At 32.5% G+C, this 21,223-nt stretch overlaps 2 protein-coding genes across 2 annotated transcripts; one reads left to right on the top strand and one right to left on the bottom strand.

Annotated features, from left to right (window-relative positions):
• Positions 1–749: 749 nt before the first annotated feature.
• Positions 750–5,272, top strand: LOC132544750 (F-box only protein 8-like). Its single transcript, XM_060208400.1, has 6 exons — positions 750–838; positions 1,792–2,084; positions 3,463–3,586; positions 3,814–3,932; positions 4,166–4,350; positions 4,647–5,272. The coding sequence occupies exons 2-6, from the start codon at positions 1,825–1,827 to the stop codon at positions 4,841–4,843; spliced, it is 885 nt and encodes a 294-aa protein (XP_060064383.1). The 5' UTR covers positions 750–838; positions 1,792–1,824; the 3' UTR covers positions 4,844–5,272.
• An 8,321-nt stretch (positions 5,273–13,593) lies between these two features.
• Positions 13,594–20,010, bottom strand: LOC132544714 (ER membrane protein complex subunit 6-like). Its single transcript, XM_060208355.1, has 5 exons — positions 19,968–20,010; positions 18,382–18,545; positions 17,696–17,788; positions 16,597–16,616; positions 13,594–15,265 (listed from the first exon to the last, which is right to left on the bottom strand). The coding sequence occupies exons 1-5, from the start codon at positions 20,008–20,010 to the stop codon at positions 15,235–15,237; spliced, it is 351 nt and encodes a 116-aa protein (XP_060064338.1). The 3' UTR covers positions 13,594–15,234.
• Positions 20,011–21,223: the final 1,213 nt, after the last annotated feature.

Raw genomic sequence — 21,223 nt, 5'->3', positions numbered from 1 at the left:
TGCTTTGGCCAGTAAAACTTTAAAGAATGGTTACCTGGTTTCTGTGAGATAAATTTGTTGAATCATGGCCAAAACTTCAAACTTTTGGTGCATTGTGCGGGAAAATACTTTATTTCTAAGGTTTTGTCCTAATTTTCCATGCATATGTTATCCTGGAGGGTGTATACCAGCTCATGCCACAGCTTCCCTCACATGAATGACAATATATATATATATTAAATCTATTCTGGAAGATGCACGGGTCAAATATCATTTCTTCTCTCTCTCTTATGAAGCATATAACTTTGGTGAAATGTCACATTTAATGAATATTGGTTAATTGGTGAAAACTGATTACGGTAATATGTAAATGTACTTTTCATATTTCAATTGTCAGATCCATGTCAATTACCAAGTGTGATGTAATTATAGAACACATTCATTAGGATGATAGAAGTAATGCTTTTAAATAACGGTAACTTACGTCTATATTAGACACAGGGACTTGATAAGATCAATGTCTAGTATTTTACAATTTTGATATTTTCTGGTGGTGATAAATTTGAACAATAATAGACAAAATGGTAAAGACTAAAATCAGCATATATTATGAATTATTGTTCTTTTTACAATACGAAAAAAAAAAGAAAATTAATACATTTCCTACACATGTATCGGTACCCATGTTTAATATCAACCAATCAAGTCGCAAGGAAATTTCAGTGCTGAGAATAATCACAACACATTGTTGACTTCCTTCGCTTCCACGTCATTTCGACCATGACCGCAATAATTGTGTCACGGGTGGAGCGCCGATTATTGCAGCCTTAACCGGGTATTCAAGATCTCTCCCTTTCTGGTAAGACACATACACACGTTTTCTACCGTTATCGATAAATGGCACGCCTCGTGAATCGCACTACATAATCGGTAAGTGGTGATTTGCTATGTCAGTCAAGATGCAAATCTGGGTCACTGGAGCAACTGTCTCGAAAACATTTCTTCAGTGTTATGAGTTTCTGTTCTAAACCAGTATCAGATACAGGATGACCCGTGGCATTGTCAGAATATTTAGGCATGTTTTTGCATTTTTGTCGAGTGATAAGATAAATTAATGCTATATAAAAGAGTACCATCGTATCAATGATTTGTCCAGACAGGTGTGCAGGCGAACAACTCTTGTTTACAATGTTAGGTACTTCAGTACTCGGATATCAAAAAATGTTTTGTTCTAGATAGGTGGGAAAAAGTAATTTTGCAAACAAGTCTGTTTTCGCGATCGGCTATTGGTTTGTAACGGTTGACATTGGAATTAAAAAGTCATCGAGAAAATGATGGATCTATTTTTGACTTCGATATATCATGGATCCGCTATACAATGTATGCAAACAATACGCATCGCCTCTTTCTGGAATTTTGTATACAGAATAAGTAAGTATTTGCTTGTAATTTAAACACAAATGGTGTATAGATTGTATGTTTTTGATAACTATGAAGGTAGATCAATTCAGTCATTTTCCAAATTTGAAATTAAAAAAAAAGTTCTTTACATGTGACCTATTATCACATATGCACTGGGACAACAAATACATGTGAAGTATACCTGAAACCCTTGTAAATTCTAGTCACAATATGCTGTTTGGCTACAGAGAACTTCTTTTTAGTTTGACGGTCAGACTAGTAAGTCAGGGATCTCATAATCAAAATCTAGCGGAGGCATTGAAATAAATAATGATCTCTGTTACATACTCTTTAATAAATATCTGAAAATGGCATAAAAGGCTCTCGACACTTTACAACCCTTTACTTCAGGGATACGAAAGGAGCATAATCAGAAGTGCCAGGATGGGCCAGACACTCCGCAGACTACAGGAACTTGATCGTCTGGGGTACTGCGGCCCCACCGAACTGACAGAAGAACCCACCAATAGTCCCCATCTGCGCAAAAAAAGACAGACTGACCATGTGATTACAAGATTCCCTAACATTGAGGACCTTCCTCCAGAGCTCAGTCTAAACATTCTCTCCCACCTCAATGCCACTGATCTTTGTCTAGCAGCGTGTGTCTGGGAAAATCTAGCAAATGATGAAATTCTCTGGCTTGGGTAATTTGCATTGAATGACATTTTATATCCGATGATTAGAAATTCATGAATAAGATAAATGTAAAGTGAAATCTCAACAAGTGTAACTTTTAAATATAAATGGTACTTTATGTTACATAAGGAAATCCTAAATTATGATTGGAAGCACTTTACCATACAATAGATTTAGTGTTGTTGGTTAAGAACCAGATTTCCTGCACAAGATACACTATATGATATTTCTGTACGCCAGTTACAGATAATTACGCTGGTAAGAATTTTCTTTTTTTTTTTTTTTACATGTGCTGTACACAGTTTACATACACATAACTACAATGTGGAAAAAATACAGATGTACAATTTTACCGGTACATTGTCCTTGATTGATTCATTTTTCATTATTTATTGTATAAAGAAATTAGCCAATAACATAAGTTTCTTCCAAATTTGTCTGTAGGGTAGTTATGGTAATATAAAATTGTACAGAACAAACAGTGATATATAAACATTCAACAATATCTATATATGTACCAGCATCACTGATTCTATATAAACCTTTGTGAAGTTTCCATATGGTCTAGTTACTGGTTTGTCTTGTTTAGAGAGGTTATGCCAGGACTTAAAATAACATTGTTTTATCTGTACAGTATGGTCAGGTTATATCAGGACTCAAAATAACATTGTTTTATCTGTACAGTATGGTCAGGTTATATCAAAATAACATTGTTTTATCTGTACAGTATGGTCAGGTTATATCAGGACTCAAAATAACACTGTTTTATCTGTACAGTATGGTCAGGTTATGTCAGGACTCAAAATAACACTGTTTTATCTGTACAGTATGGTCAGGTTATGTCAGGACTCAAAATAACATTGTTTTATCTGTACAGTATGGTCAGGTTATGTCAGGACTCAAAATAACACTGTTTTATCTGTACAGTATGGTCAGGTTATGTCAGGACTCAAAATAACACTGTTTTATCTGTACAATATGGTCAGGTTATATCAGGACTCAAAATAACATTGTTTTATCTGTACAATATGGTCAGGTTATATCAGGACTCAAAATAACATTGTTTTATCTGTACAATATGGTCAGGTTATGTCAGGACTCAAAATAACATTGTTTTATCTGTACAGTATGGTCAGGTTATGTCAGGACTCAAAATAACATTGTTTTATCTGTACAATATGGTCAGGTTATATCAGGACTCAAAATAACATTGTTTTATCTGTACAATATGGTCAGGTTATGTCAGGACTCAAAATAACATTGTTTTATCTGTACAGTATGGTCAGGTTATATCAGGACTTAAAATAACATTGTTTTATCTGTACAGTATGGTCAGGTTATGTCAGGACTCAAAATAACATTGTTTTATCTGTATAATATGGTCAGGTTATGCCGAGACTCCTGGGGATATACTAGTGCCTATAGAAAGAAGCCAACAGGTCTCACCTACAAACGTTTGTATCTCCTGCTGGATGAAGCCAGTCTCACTTTCAACTTTGATCCTTTTGAGGTAAGATCTAAAGTAAAAAAAAATTACCAGCTTGCAGTAGCTGTCTTACATTTCCATCATAGATTTAGAATTTTCTGAAAAAGTTTGATATGACAAAATTCTAATATGCTTACTGAAGTATCATGCCTGACTTTCTACATTTGTCTTCCAACATTTTAATTGTTAATAAGTTATTAGGTACAGTTGTGGTTATAGCTTTCCATTTTATCTTGATTTGGAAACTGTAGGGTGCAAGGTACTTGTTCCAACATGGTCTACTGAACGACAACCCAACAGAGATAGCCAGATTCCTTCACCATACAAAAAGGATCCGACCTGCCAGGAAGAGAGAGTATCTGGATCAAAGGTGAGAACATTACAACTCATACTATTTTCTGACATTTTGGCCATTCAGTGCACTTCACTATCATTTTGTGAAAACACCAGTTTGTCCTTTTGCTTTTTACTTTCAATTTTTTTTATGATTTTCAAAAATGTCTCTTTATTTTTCTTTAACATTACTTTCATAGTTACAAAATATATTGAAATTAAGGAGACATTTAATAACAAATAAAATAATGTTACATTTTTACTTTGTAGGAGGGATGCATTATCTAAGATGGTGCAACTACAGAATTTTGAAAACCAGTTTTTACCCAATGCTCTCAGGAACTTTTTTGGTGAAGTATCTGCACCTGATCAAAGGGGAGATTATCTCACTGATATTATAGAGAAGTTCTCCGAGCGGTTTTGCAACTGCAATCCTCAGTTAGGTCTTTCTAAAGGTACACCTCTGAATGATATTAGTTGTAGTGTGAAATGATTTTATTAATTAACAAAACAAATATACATGCATGATTTTTCATAATAGAATTTATATATTGTACATTCCATGCATATTTATATATATGGTTATGATAAAATGAAAATGCCTGTTGTTCTTCCTGTGAAGTTGAATTTTCGGAAATAAGTGAATTTTAGTATGAGAAGAAACATTGATATAGATTATTGAGGATATTTCAATGTATGTCTTTGTAATCAGCTACTGGATTTTGGATTTTCCTTTCTATTTTGTTTGTAGATGCAGTGTTCGTGTTGTGTTTTTCTCTTATCATGTTGTCTGTTGATCTCGCAAGTCCTCATGTTAAAAACAAGATGTCCAAGCGAGAATTTATCCGGAACACACGAAGAGCTGCTGAGGGTGTTAGTGATGACCTTGCAGGTCATCTCTATGACAACATATACCTTATCGGGCATGTTGCTGCCGAAGACAGATAACATTGACTTTAAAGTTCTAGTGTTTTAAGGTCGGGCTAAGTTGTACAAGGGGTTTTGTTATCTTGACAAATATGTATGAGGTAGACACAACATTTCAGGTTACTTTAATATCAGTTTATTCTACAGACAATGCCTTACTTTGTGATTAGGATCAATAAAATTCCAAACAGAGCCTTCCATATACTAGATCAGAAAATGTAGTGTTATATGAATCTATAGGTTTACAGTGTAAAGGAGAATGGTTGTAATAATAAAACAATTAAGATAGTAAAGGGGGAAAATCTGCAGTTTTTAATTGATAAATCATGTCTGTTTATTAAGTTTGGTTTTCTTCTCATTTAGAAATGATTATATAAGGGAATGTAGGAATATTATAAATTGAAAATGCCTGGGAGAAATTTGCCTTTTTTAAAAAATTATGAATATCAGTTCTTTTAGAGTAAGTTATTCTTTATCTTTTTGGTTTTGTTTTGAACAAAACTTTAAATTAACTTTTAAACATTTTTATATCATCACTGAAGTGAAGTTGTTGGTTTTATAAACTAGAGCTTCAGTTTGTTTCACAGTTAAATAAATGCAATAGATTCGATCCTAAATTTAATTTCATGTCATCATTGACAACATGGCCCTGATCCTTATGATGTGTTTTATATTAACAGTTATATCTAGATTAGACGAATATTTATGATATATTCTATGATAACCAGCCATCCGTATCAAATCTGATATCCATCCATTTGTTACCTGTAAGTATATAACAGGTAAAAATACATCTGTTGTGATGTTCATTGAATCGGTCCTCAAGCATTTTTTCATTGCCAATTCTGAATGTTGATAATATTATCAAGCAGTGAAAGCATTTTGTCACTGTGTTGGGGAAAAGTTGGTGCAAAACGTTTGTTCCCAGTAAATTATCCAGTCACTTCCTTCTTGATAGATAATCAAGTAACTTTCCTTCTCCGTAGATAATATAGACATCTTTGGTCCTAATTGAGGATAACCAAGTTCCCTTTGATCTGAGATAATCTATGACACTTACCTATATTCCCCTTATAAATTCTAGGCATCTTTCATTGTTCCCAGTAGATTATTCGGTCACTTCCATAAAATAATCCAGTCACCTTTGTTACCAGTAGATAACCCAGTGTCCTTGGTTTCCATTGATATTCCAATCACCTTTTATGCTTTAGATAATCCAGTCACTTTTGCTCTTTTAGATAATCCAGTCACCTTTGTTTCCTTTTAATAGTTTAGTGTTTTTCTTCCCCTTGCGTATTCTGGCCACCTTTGTTCCTCGTCAGTTATCCAGTCACCTTTGTTTCCTTTTAATAGTTTAGTGTTTTTCTTCCCCTTGCGTATTCTGGCCACCTTTGTTCCTCGTCAGTTATCCAGTCACCTTTGTCTCCTGTAGAGACGTCTTTGTTTTCATCAGATTTTGTTGGATTTAGAGGTGTTTAAATGATTAAACAATGTTGATTTATCTACTGGACACTGGATTTATGATGAGACGATCCTAATACTGGTGTGGGGATAGGATTTTGGTAACAGCGTGTTTACTGTAGGATGTGTTAAGTCAATAGTATCAACAGTACAAGATGGCAGCTATTATATATATATATATATATGTCTGTGTAAATAAATGTAAATTCTCTGTCTTATACATCAAAAAAAGTTATGTAAATACAAGAAGTTTTAAAATAGCCTGTTTTTACCATCAAAAATTCAATCCTTATACTAATTCACAGATGATTTGTAACTGTTGCTGTGGAGTGTTGTTTGTGGTATAAGTAATTTGATGTAGATATTCTGTTTCCTGTATAATTGAAATTCATTATCAAATCAGCTGATTTGTCCCGTAAAACGTATTTCCTGCAGTGACAAAATGCAAATTCTGTAGTAGATGAAATTTTGATACAATTTTGTGTAGAAGATTAAAAGTCACTCTTTTTCACTGAATAGACGAGATTGGTTATGGCTGGATTAACACATGATGATAGAGAGTTCATTGATGATGACTTGATAAATACTGGAGACTGGATAACTTGATTAATGGTGACTGGAGCACCAAGGCTGGATATTGGGACGACCAAGTGAATGGTGATGTGATAACACAAAGATGTAATATATAAGAAATTATATATAGATATTACTGGTCCTCTAAATAACACTGATTACAAAGAGAAAATCTTCCTTAATTTTCAAAAAGAAGTATTTTCTTTTGGTGATCAACTTTGATAACTTACAAATTGTGATGACATATCAGTAACATACATATATTAAGATCATTTTGCTTGTAATCTTGTAAAATATAGTGAACCTCTGCTTGATATGTACATTGTATTACTGGTTACATTCTCAAAGGAGGATATTTTTGCAATATTTAATCTGTGAAAGAGTGAGGCACAGCCTTTTTAATGCAGGTTGTAAAGTTTTTAAATTTGGTGAAACATAATTTGATATTTTCTGCAGCAAATCACAAAAATTTCAACTTTTAAAAAACACCAGTTATACCGTAGTTCTCTTTACTTTTGATTGATTAGCCTATTCAAATTGACTAGATGGTCTCTTTAACATCATCAAATTTAAATAACATAAAATCAAGATATTATTGAAATAAATCAAACTTACTGTTAAATCCAGAACATTGTATATATAAATTACCTTTTTTAAAACTATATATTACAGTGTACCTGGACAGCACTTTTGTCTCTACCATATTACATATATTCAGTCTTAAAAAGCAAGCAAGGTACAGCTATCAATTCTTTTGATAGGTAAAGATTGTTGCTGGAATTCAAATTATATTATTTCAACTTAATAGTATTTGAATTTTATGAAAATTATATTTGAATGTAGCATTGTTTGTGTGGTAGTCCAACTCAACTACACATCTTCCAAACTTTGTTTACAAGTGTTTAACAATAGCTTGATATATATAAGATTCATATCTAAATAGAAGATTATATTTAGATATTTGTAAACATTATTGTTGTTGATTAATTTATTTAAAGTGCTATTCCATTAGATAATTATCATTTTTGTTATTGTGTATTTTATGTTGCTGTTTATGTTTGGTACAGTGCCAATGACATTATGCCATAGTGCAACATCCGTCCGTATGTCCTGATAATTCTAACCCTTTCTTATACCTGATGAGATTTTAAATTAATACAGTCCAAAAGAGTTGAAGGAAAAAGAGATTTTAGCCTCCACTCCTTCAGTATGGCATGATTTATGTGTAATTTTGAGTTCTAAAGAAACACTTGGTACCAGGGGGTCAGTCATCAGTAGAAATGTCCAAATTATGTAACCATACAGGAGTGCAATAATAACAGTCTGAAATTTATGGCTGATAACTTTGACCTTTGATGTCAACAGAATTTCCATTTTCTGTTCCGGTTCAGAGAAATGATGAAAATAGGTTAGCGATTCAGGTCACAGGGGTCTCTTGTGTTTTTGTTGAGTGATTTGCATTCCTTTTCTATAACAAGGAAGTTCAACTTAATTTGTATAATATATCGTGCTACGGAACATCTGCTGTCTGCCATCATCCTGGTGGTATACAACGTTTAAGCACATGTCATATGATTGAGGTTGAACCCCCTAAGTAACAGCATCATGCATTGTTTCATTTTCACAAATTTAAACTTTTTAACGTTTTTTCTTTAAACGCTGATGTTAGTGATTAGTATGTGTACATTACATACATTTTATATATGTTTTTTATAAACAGTAATTGATTTAACACATGTTATATGTACATCCACTGTTTCATAGCTGTAGCCTATTTCCTTGATAAAGCACTCTCCTTATAAGATTATCTCTTTATATTATCACCTAAAAATAGACATGTAATTCAAGATCATTTCAAATAGACATATTACTTCAAACAACTTCTGCCTTTAAATTTATTCCTTTTTAAAACATTATTATATTTATTGTATAGGAAGATTCTCTACTTACAGTAATAATGAGAAAAAAAATGCATAAGTACTGTTTGTTTCAGGTAATTTTAAGAAATATTTTGAACACCAACTGGACACCATGCAAATATTTTATCTGGTACTTTTGAGTTTTATCTTGTACATCTTTGTAAATCCTTCCTGTAAACAATACCACTGGAGTTGTTTAAATTGTTGTTGATTTTGTGGGATTCAATATTATACTTGTGTCTTGAGTTTAAAAAGATTCAGGTTGTTATAATAATCAAAACTTAGGACATTGTGATACATGACCTCTGGTTGAATTCTGATCAATAGTTTTCCAGATTCCAACTGTTTTCAGAATATGCCCACATACATGTTACATATGATCGAGACATTTATTTACTAGATATTAATTTTTTCTAAACTGACCATGCATTGACAGAATATTGTAATCTGGATGAATACAGATTTTGGAAATATGGACTTGTTCATACTTTGGTAATCTGGACAAGTGCAGAGTTTTGAAAACCTGGACTCGAAACAGAAAATCGGGACTGAATACGTGCTTTGGTAATTTGGATATAGTAGACTTTGTAAATTTTGAAATCTGAGCATTTACACATTTCATATAGAATGTGATTACTTTACTCAACATACTAAATTTTGCCATTGATAAAGCCGAAACTTCATAGTTTAGAATTTGTATAAGATTATTTGTTGTGTCATGGAAAATGACTATAAATCTAGGATTTCGGGAAGTTCTTCATGGTTTGTTCTAAATTGGAAGGAAGTGTAAAAAGAAGCGAGATATTTAATTTTCGTCTGATACATTTCATTTCTGTAAAAATCCTTAGGTTTGCAGTGCATTACTGAGTGTACTAAAAGAATGATATTACTTTTATCAGTTTAAATGTATTAACTGGAAAACGGTGTTTTGACAAAAAGTCATTGAAGACTTTATGGATTTTGGGTTTTTTTTTCGTTTTCAATTACAGAGTGAAATTTTCAATGTAATTATTTACAAGGCGTAATTGTACATTTTATGACATCCATGTGCCAATATGGTATGATTCACAGAGACTCCCAAATCATGAATATGAATCATACTGTTACTCAGTTATTTTTGAGGGGGTTTGTTGATTTTGTGGGTACTTTAGATCCACAAATTCTGATGTCCACAAATTGTCATCATTAGTACATTTATAAAACTATACTTATCAATGAAATCAAATGTCTACAAAATAGTGCTTTTTTGAAAAATTAAGAAATTCAGCCCCACTAAAATATGTTTTTTACAGTATGTCTGATATTTGAAGAAAACTTAAGTTTTCACCATGCACCATATTATGTAGCTTTTGTATGTAAGGGAGAAGAAAAAACACTGAACTGAACTGAATGGCAGATTATTGTTTATATTGAATTTTAATTTTGTTTAATTTTTAAAATTTTTAAATGTCAAAAGAAAAGTACTGAAAATACATATTTTTAGATAGACATGAAAGCCTAATATCACATGTTTTGGAACTATTAACATTCTGTATAGATTATTACAGAGTGACATATATGATAAAATTTAATTAATGTAGAATGTTTCGTTTATCCCTGTTGTTATGGTTATTTGGTTAGTAGTGACAGGATTGGATACTTTCAGATTTTGATGCAATTGTACAAAGTTCTATTGTACACAACAAAGTTTATAGTAGCACTATTTGAAAAAGTTTAAGGGTGTATTTTCCTTATAGTTTTTCGGAATTTTCCTACAATTGTGTTGCCTGGTGATGTCCTTTACTGCACTCTAGAGGCTTCTAGTTACTACAATACTTCAGCTGGGATGACATTAATGTTATGTAGTTCTTAGTAAAAACTTAACAGTAGAAAATCAAGTTGTCAAAAAAGTCGTGAAATCTCTCTTTATCACAGCTTCTGTCAATATTGTTTATCATCAAGTCCAGAAAAAATAGATTTGCAACAAGCAAGGAAAAGAAGATAAATTAATGCTTATAATTCTGGTTTAAATTTTGTCAGCAAGGATTTATAATTTATCATCAAGTCCAGAAAAAATAGATTTGCAACAAGCAAGGAAAAGAAGATAAATTAATGCTTATAATTCTGGTTTAAATTTTGTCAGCAAGGATTTATAACAGTATGAAAATGACTTGCACGGCCTGTTGTCTCTCCTCCTTGTTTTCGTGTTAGTAAAGTTGTTAGATACTTTGGAAGGTAGACATCAACAACACTGTTATTTATATTATGCTATATATTTTTGTTACACAATTGCTATTTTGTAATGGTTGTTGTTTGTAATTTTTATTAAAAACAATTTTCAAGAACAAAATGTATCAGGGTTTTGTTGTATTTTCTACTAAAGTAAAAATGGTGTAACCTGTTTGTAGTGTGTATGTTGAGGGAACTAATTGTGTACCAACAAAGTACACACACTCACCAAAGAGGGAGAAAGCATTGTATAAAAAAAAATCTTGAGAGAATACTCCTTCCACTTCCAACCTCAATTTCATTAAAAATAATTCAAGGTGGTCTTATCCATTCATCTTCACAGTTACTTGCCTCCCCAAACTGCTGTGGCCTAACTGTACTTTTTAACCCACCATCATCAGAGGGTGGAATATTCAAATGGCCTACATCGTCCTTCCATTGTTCGTCTGTCTGTCTGTAAACATTTTTTGTCATCGCTATTACTTGAGAAGTATTGGATGGATCTTTCTCAAATTTCATCTGTAGGTTTCCGTTGGTCCCTAGTTGTGCCCATTTGATTTTTGAACTGATCAGAAAAACAAAATGGCTGATTGGCAACCATCTTGGATTTTGATTTTGAAAATTTGTTATTGCTATTTCTTTGAGAAGTATTCAATAGATCTCTGTTAAATTTGCTCTGTAGGTTCCCCTTTATCCCTAGTTGTGCCAATTTGATTTTAAGACTTATCAGAAAAAAAAAAGGTTTACAGACGACCATCTTGGATTTGGCAGGTAAAGATTATAATGGCTATTTCTGTATGAGCAAAAACAGAGAAGAGATGAGAAAGAAGGGAAAGGGTCACACTTTCAAAGAGCAAATAACCAAACAATGGTGGGTGCCAAGATCACTTTGGGATTTCTTTTTAATTATGCTCCCCAAAAATTTTCAAAATGTTGTTGCTACTTAGTCCATCTGTCCTTTTCCTGTTCAGAGCATAGCTATGCCCTCAGCTAATCAGGGATATTAAACTTCTGTGTGTACATCATTTAAACTAAGATGGTGTGGATTGTATTAGATTCAAGGTCCACAACCCCTTATTTACAAAGATAACGCCCTTTATTAAAGCTTCATGTCCACAGCATTATTACTTTAAGTTAATTAAGGACAATGCAACTTGGAATTTTCTGAAACGAGGCACATCTACAGTGTATCATAGTCAGGGCCTGCTACCTCTTACCTACAGAGTTATTGCTCTTTGTTAAAATTTCTTTTCTTGATCACAGCTGTATTTTGAATGATGCAGCTGGAACTTGCTACTTGTTATAGTAAGTATATTTCTTAGAAAAAGTTTCAAAGCCAGTAATCTTTATACTCTTGATTATCTACCATACAATGTTGATTACCAAAATACTCCTAAACATAAATACTAGTAAAATTTGGTTCTTATAGCCGACATGAGCATTAAGTATCAGACTAAGTGAAATATACCCTTAATTTCATATCTCAAGCATATATATAGGCCAAACATAAATACATAACATGTTAAGATATGATTCTTTCCAACCTCTCCATGTTAACATACCTTTACAGATAAGTGTCATTATCATTGGGGCGTGCAGAAGATCACTCTTCAGGGCTACAAGTCAAAGGTCGTGTGTTGTGTTTGAAAAAAATATAGATCTAAAGTTTGTCTCATTTTTTCCTGAAGATTATATGTATGTGTACACACCCAGTCTTAATGAAACTTTGCACACAAGGGTTGTTGTGTGTTTGCATTTATTCAGAATCAAAACATCTTCGTCTAAGATGGCTCCTGTAGTAACCAATTAATGCTTCTGATGGTTTGAAAGCTTTAGTAAAAATTCAATATTTTTTGTGAAATTTGGTATTTTGGTATACATAAAAACCATGACTCCATGAATTTTGTTGTCAGAGTATCTAAACTTTTATAGGTATCTGACTGGTTGAAAAGTGAGACTGTTCTTCACTATTTTACAGTATTCTTTAACACAGCAATATTACATGCAATGTGATATCTTGTTATTATTTGAGAACATGATTTATGTCGCTGTAGATACTTTGACATTTGTAAAGGATTTTTTTTTATCAAAGTACAGTGAATCAGAAAAGTACAAGCACATCTGAGGAGTCTGTGTTTCAGGGATCCAAGGAAAGATATTAATTGTTACACTGTATAGTAATGTAAAACACTGTCAAAACATACAAGATCTTTTATACTAGCTGGGAATTAAAAATCTTACAATGTATATTTTGATAAACAATCCTGCAACCATGGCAAAAAGCTTTGTGTAAATGGATATTTAGAAATCAAGAACTGTGGGGCCATTTTAGTATTTATCTTCAAAATATGACATCAATAATTTGAATAAATAATATTAATGATTTGATACTATGATATCAATAGTTCTGTATATCAATGATATCTAAAATGAATTACTGTTATCTCTAATTCAGATCAATGATATAATAACATCAAATCATTAATATCACTTATTTGTGAGAATACTGATATCAAATATCTAATCTAACGATTTTATTAATTTTGAAAAGTGATCTCACATTTTGTAAATGAATACTAAAATGACACCCAAATAAAAAACATAAAACTGTTTAAAATGTACACTGTTTATTATATCTGTTTATTATCAATATCTAAAAATTCATCCAAAAATGCTAAATGTAATACTTCTGTACAGTTGTACTGCAGAAATCACCTGTTGTACAAGTTTGTCTTAACAGAGAAGATTAATGAACTTGTGTTACCTCAGAAATCACCTGTTGTACAAGTTTATCTTAACAGAGCCAATTAATGAACTTGTGTTACCTCAGAAATTACCTGTTGTACAAGTTTGTCTTAACAGAGAAGATTAATGAACTTGTGTTACCTCAGAAATTACCTGTTGTACAAGTTTATCTTAACAGAGAAGATTAATGAACTTGTGTTACCTCAGGAATTACCTGTTGTACAAGTTTATCTTAACAGAGAAGATTAATGAACTTGTGTTACCTCAGAAATTACCTGTTGTACAAGTTTGTCTTAACAGAGAAGATTAATGAACTTGTGTTACCTCAGAAATCACCTATTGTACAAGTTTGTCTTAACAGGGTCGATTAATGAACTTGTTATGACAGTTAAGTTAGAAACATATAAACTAATTTACCATAGAAATAGGAAGCTCTTGGTAAGCAGGATTCTATTTCATTACTACACCAATAGCAGCTGAAACAGAACATATTCCCAGTGAATACAACTTACTATAAGTTCGGATGTTTGTACACCTTTTGGTTAAAAATCAGACAGAAAATTAGGACATAAAGTTGACAATATATAAAGTAACAAAACATACTCTAAGTACACCACATGCACACATCCCAATTGGAATGTTTAAGGATTTTCCCAATAAATCTGCTCATTAAACGTACACCATACACTTAACACACAGGGTTGTAGCTAACAGACATACCATAGCTTAATCATTTATTGCACTCAAACATGATAAAACTATCACCAAACTCTCTTACTCTTCATAAAATAAATCAGGGATTCAAAAATTTATTGAATGAAAAAGATAATAGTTATTCCATCACCACAACAATTGTAATGTAGATCAAGGCGACATCTGCAGAAGGAGTATGATAGTGTTTTGTATAACATAAAAAAAATTATCCAGCCAGAAAATCTTCCAGAAATCCTAAACATATAACAGATATAGAAAACTTTATCCTTGTAGACAGGAAATGAAACCTATATCTGATACATATTTACACAGTCAAACATAAAGAGGAAGTCAACAGACCTAGAACGGACTCTGAACACAGTCGAGTGCATGTTATGGTATTACACAAACTTATACAAGATTTACAGGACAAAGAAATATCGATGAAATAAATCTGACTAGTACACTTTAGGAAATTCTTTGTACTTTTCCACTGAAAACAAGCTGTAGGTTGTAATCTCACAGCCTGTTAAAACTTTCACTGTCTTTGTCAAAGTACAAACAACCTATTATTATTGATCTGGAAATGGTCACCTCAGTTCTGTCACTCAGATATGGCAGACCTTTAACAGTATAAATAACTGTGGTTTTGAAAAGTTAAACACAGCATCCTTGTAATTAATATAGACACGATGTAGATGTATCTTATTTGTCTCCCTTACTACATATGTTTATCAGTCTTACAGACCAGTGGAGACTGGAGACTTTGTAGATGTTTTGGCAGAAGTTTGGTGTCAATTTAGTTACACTTCATCAGTAGACATGCACCATCCCGTATAAAAATCTGAAACACTTGTTAAGGAAGATTAACTGAGCAATTTCAAGCTTTAATTGGAAAATATGAACCACATTTGTAAATTGTATATCTTATAAAGTCTGTATTACCTGTGAATGGACAGATATCACATATAACATCACTCTGTTGGTTTGACACAGAAATTATTCAATCACAGTTGTATTGAACAGATATAGAAGTTAATGCACTGTTGACTGAATAGATCACTCAAGTATTGTGTTCATAGATTTTGCTCTTGTTGGGTAAATAAATTTAAGTTGACAAATATGGCAATTTGAGTTGTCTCCCCTGTATAGCAAACACCAGACTGACCAGGGTTATTTGTCCATGAAGTAAGGATGGCCCTCCTGATGTAATGTGGTTTCTGACCAATTTGGACAATACTTTTCAAGACCTGTATCAAGATCTGCTGGTCCTTTCTAATAAACACCAAAAATGTTTAAAATGCTGACATAAAGTGGGCCTTGAATCTTCATTTGTTTTTGTTTTCTATTTTCTTTCTCATTTCAGACTTCTAAAGTTTTTATACTAACAGTATGGCATGTTGCCAGGACATTAATGTTGCTGGTGAGGAAATGCCTAGCATCAGGAAGAGTAACAGAGATGAAAAAATCTATATACAACTAACCAGCTAGAAAATAACACAAAACAGTTCATGGTGCGGCCAGCTGAACCTGATATATCTGATCAATTTCTTAGCATATCTTATATAAATGTGCTTGTGTATTGTTGTTAATCTATATAAAAAACAATAGCAACTAACATGGACTAGAGCCAACGCCGTGGTTTTTGTATATGTATGTGACGTTCCTGTCACTTGTACACCTACCCGGTATGCAGGGTGATTGAGGAATCAGGAGCAAACAAACACAGACATCAATCACAACAAGCTCCGAGTAAGTTGTCAGGCTTGGTCCTGACGGAGCCCGAATAGTTTGGGCGAAAAAGGTCGACGAATAATAAATCAATTAACAACTTATCTCGAGCTTGTTGCAATTAATGTCTGTCTTTGTTTAAAACAATAACAAGTAACAGGATCTAAGTATTGGAAACAAATGTACTTCGGGTGTAAAAAGCTTACTTGGGTAATTTCCAGACTATTCCTTGTATACTAAAGATGTTGCCTCGACAGTATTTCATTGTTTTTGCATCTTTTTCTCCACCCAGTCTGTGAGAGACTGCTAACCAATTCATTATTACCATTTAAATTTCCAACATCTCTCCAACATCAATCCCTGACAGACTGATGTTCCTGATAACCTATGATCATCCCTTACCCCAATCCCAAACAGACTGTATACATTATCATGAAAGGATACGTCCAAACCAGGATATATGTCTGAAAAGAATGTTAAGGAAATATATATATTACAACAAAAGAAATATTGGAGTTTTAATTTCAAAAGCTATTTAAATAATTGTACATACTGCCTTGCATAGTAACACAATGCTACATAATGTAATTATATACAAATCACAATCTCTGTGGGAAAGATTTCTTAATAAACAGTTGGAGACATAATATAGTTAGAATACATGCATGGTCTTCATTTACTGATTTACTACAAAAAGTTTCTGATTTCAAAAGATATTTCAAAGCTACCTACAACCTACTGTATCAGTATTCAGCAGAAAATGTGTTTTGTGCTTGATAATCTAGATTTAACATGTATCTATGTTAATTTTTACACACCTGTTAACATCTTTGACAAGGGGTTTTATTTTGTAATCTTCAAGTTTTGCTCATACCAGCTTAAAAATAAAAATCTAATTTTAAAAGTTTTATTTACAATTACAGTACAAGTTCTCCATTAATGTGTCTGGATTGAACAGGAGCATAGAAAGTATACAGAATCAGTCAAAGTAGGAATGTGATGTATAACTTTTTGTAACTTTTTTTTGTTTGAAATAATTTTTATTTTATCCAAAGGAATGCTCTACACAGGATATGTCGAAATTACTGTGGGAAAGTTCCAGAATTCTCATCACAATTAGAAGTTAAGTGATAATTCATGTCAAAGTTTAAAAAACCATAAAAAACAGCACATTTAACAATTTGCAAGCTGGATTGGGAAACATTTATTTCTATGGGAAAACCTTTATATTTTCTGATTATCAAAGCTATCCTTAATATGCAGGAAAGTCCCTGCTAGAACCATTCATCTGCAAAAGTTTTTATTTTCCTGCAGCCAAAGTTAATACAGTAACCATTCTGATTTTTATTTTTCACTATTGATGATAAATGTCAACTTATGTATCACAGCCAATTTCCATAAAGACTTATGCACAGGTAGCAGTGACACAACACATTAATTTTGACATTTGAATCTTTGAGTTGTTTTTTCTGATTAACTCAATCAGCTTCAGAATGAGAACATTAATGATATACATAACATTAACAGTATTAATGAAGGATACAAATAGTCCACCAAGTAATCCATTTATAAACAAGCCTCGTCTGTTCACAAAGTATTTGTGCCAAGCTGATCCTGCCTTGAAATACAGCATAACCTGCAAATAGCCAACAAACCAAATAATCAGCAATACATTTTTTCATTCCCAGAACAGAAGTTATAGTTATATAGTGTAATAAAATCATTATAAACTAAAGGAAATTAACAATGATTGAGCACACAAGCAAACTGTTTGTTTATTTTTCATAGAAAATTCTTTGAACACAGAGTTTTTTAATTCCCGAAATTTTGAAAATTTAACTGTTTATTAGAAATATTAAGCAAGAAACATGTACAAATTAAATCATATATATTGAGGTAAATATTTCAGAATTGCATAAATTTTGAAGAAAAATGTTACACAAATCTCATTATTCAAGTCGCAGAAGAAAAGAAAAGATTATTCTATCATTAAATGATGTATTACATAAAAAAGCAGGCAAGATAAAATAAATAAGCATTATAACATACAATCTTCACAACAACTTTCTCTTTTACAATTTACAAAATCTGTTAAAAATTACTGCGACAGTTTGGTACATAACTGAACTAGACATCATGCTTTCCTCATTTCATACCAATGCCTATTGATATATCTATGGATATAAAATCCTTATAATTATCTCATGAAATTGTCATTGAAGTACTTACTGATAAAAGAACGGAAGTGACAAAGTAAAATGCAAAGCCATAAAGTGCTGTTAGTCCCAGGATTCCCGCCGCTGCCCCAGACAGAGCAGACATGGAGGTCCTGCAATACTCCAGCACAAATGCATTCCCTCGCATAGCCAACTCACTGTAGGCTGTAACATTGTCTGAAATCAGAGAGAAATCATACTCCATCTATATTGATCTTAGATGTTCATGTTAACGAGTCACAAATAATGATCAGCAAGTCTTCGAATTTTCACCTTTGTTTCTAACTTTTGGATTTAGAATACTTTTGAAATATTTAGAGGCGATATTTTTAGTGAACAGAATTGTGATGTTGAATGATTAGTATTTTAACTTTTGTTGAGGGAAAGATTTTGCTGATAATTTTCCATTAATGGCAGAATAAGTGATACAGTATAAAGAAAATTAATCAACAGTTGGCAGCATAACCCAACTTATTCTGACATTTCATATATGATGTTTTTATTGATATGACATCAGTGAATTAACTTCAGCCCTATACAAAATTATATTAATATTAGCTACCAGTACTCATCTGCTGTAAGGCTGAAAGACTGTGGATGTAAATTGAGTTAAATAAAGTCACTTACTTTATCAATTGTGAAAGATATTGTCAATATAATATACATGTTGTACAAAGTCATTAGAACATGAAAATAATACTATATATGGTATTATATATGCAAGATGTAATTATTATGTATGAAATTAAATAACAAAATGTCATCTCTGGGAAGCAAAATTCACCCAGGAAGGTTACAAAAATTTAACTGCTGAGTATCATTTTAACTTACAGTTTTTATGAGAGAGAAGTTTTAAGAAGATGAGAAAATTAAACCTATATTTAAGACATTTTCAGTTTGTTTTCGGATCAATATCTACAGCTATTTTTGTTTCCTGAAATATGAAATAAGGAAGGAACTGCTGTCTATGTTTTGTTTTGATTAATCCTTTTGATGCATGCATTTTTATCTGCAGACCAAGTCCGGTCTATTCCCACGAAAATGTTACATTCCCAGAGTCAACGACCCGCTTTGGAAGCATAAACTACAAGGTCTCATGTTTTATTAGGATTCATTTTATTGAATTTCTGTACTGAATATGGAAGTTCGCAAAGAGACACAGGTTCATAGGATTAGAAATCATCTTCTATATATATATAAACATAGATATAGGCATACATGTGTAGTTTATATGTGTCACAGGAATGAAACGCACTGTCTATAAAATCAAGAAAAGCCCAAGAGATAGACCAAATAAAGTGATGTCAACGACTAGGATAAAGAAAGCATAGCCGCTACAGAGGAGACTTACTGAAATAATAAACGAGACAATATAAACTTTGGAATAATAAAGATCTTCTGAAACCACAACTGCCAGGACAGCACAAGGCCGGCAAATCATGAAATGAACAGCTGAACCGGTCACACAACTTTACCAAACTAGATAAATCTACAAGAACACATTACGATGATGTGCTGATCAAAGTAGGACGTGTTAAAATCTCCTGATGTACTCTCTTAATACGGACAAAAGAGCGATATACAGAGCAAAATCAGCACCTTTTCCTTTCCGTTTCGTCTTCACGGCTACACCTGACGCCATCTTGGATATAAAGAATCTTGATCACGCAAAAGCTTGAGCATCACCATGATCAAGGATTAAGTCAATATTTCTAAGAAAGTACACAATATTTCATTATGATAACGAAATGTTTTCAAAGTTTTACTATAAATAATCCGACTAATTTATCAACGACGAGTTGTATAGTATGGTGTGTTTAAATAGCTGACTTCATTATATATTGATAGTAAAGGGGAGATAATTTGGTTCCTACGATTTTGTTATAGTCAAGTTGTTCCAAATGGAAAATTCAAAATTTTCAACAGATAACTTTGTATTGTGTGTATATTCACTGAAGTGGCTTGGCATTGTTGTGTGTTTTTTTTAAGCATTTTGTATGTAATGAGGTAGACATATATGCTTTCTGTATAAGGTATGATGGAACTCCTTGACATGAATTCAGATTTGTGAGATCAAGTTTATTTTTAAATAGCCTTTAATAGCATAAATAATGGACGCAGGCTTCACAGCCTCTATGTCCATATCATTTATATCACAAAGCATAATGAAAACAAATTTCTCTTCCAATGTAACAGCTACAAATACATACATGTTAATGTTCATATGTGAAACATTTATTTTTCCATTGTTCATCTTACATAATTTCAAATTCAATGACAGATTTCGCATTTACAACAGTTTGTGGTAAGCTATTCCAGCAATCGATTACTTGTTGACGGAAAAAATCATCAAGACTACATCGTTTTTCGAAAATTGTTAAAGAGTCCATCATTGCCTCTGTTTTCTTTGTGAAAACTAAGACCTAGCTCTGAGTATATTTTAGCACTACTGCCACATTATACCTGTGGATAAATGTATGATTTGTTAACACAAACAAAATGTGGACTTCCATCAGTCTTCTCCCTCCTTCCCCTTAATCCTGTGTCATGTTTCCACTTCTCTCTCCCATCTCCTATTTCCACCTCCCTCTGTCTCTGCCTGACTCTATTTCCCTTTGCCAATACCTATCTCCACTGGTCTCTGTCACCTCATTTCTCAATTTCCTTTGTCTCCAGCAGCCTGCACCTTCCTGACATTCACATGTTGTCTCCACTTTTCTCTGTTACCTGCCATAGTTCCTCTGTCAGCTGTTCATATGTAGTCTGCTGTGTCCTCATTCTTCTGTCACCAGCTGACCTAACTTCCTTTGTGACCTCTGTCTCCTTATTCTTCTGTCACTTCCAATTCCCATTTT

This window comes from Ylistrum balloti, unplaced genomic scaffold (genome assembly GCF_031769215.1).
Source record: "Ylistrum balloti isolate Yb309-2 unplaced genomic scaffold, AGI_CSIRO_Ybal_v1 Utg369808, whole genome shotgun sequence".
Classification (NCBI taxonomy): Eukaryota; Metazoa; Mollusca; class Bivalvia; order Pectinida; family Pectinidae; genus Ylistrum; species Ylistrum balloti.
Note: the sequence above shows the minus strand (reverse complement) of the source record. Positions and strands in the feature narration are given on the sequence as shown.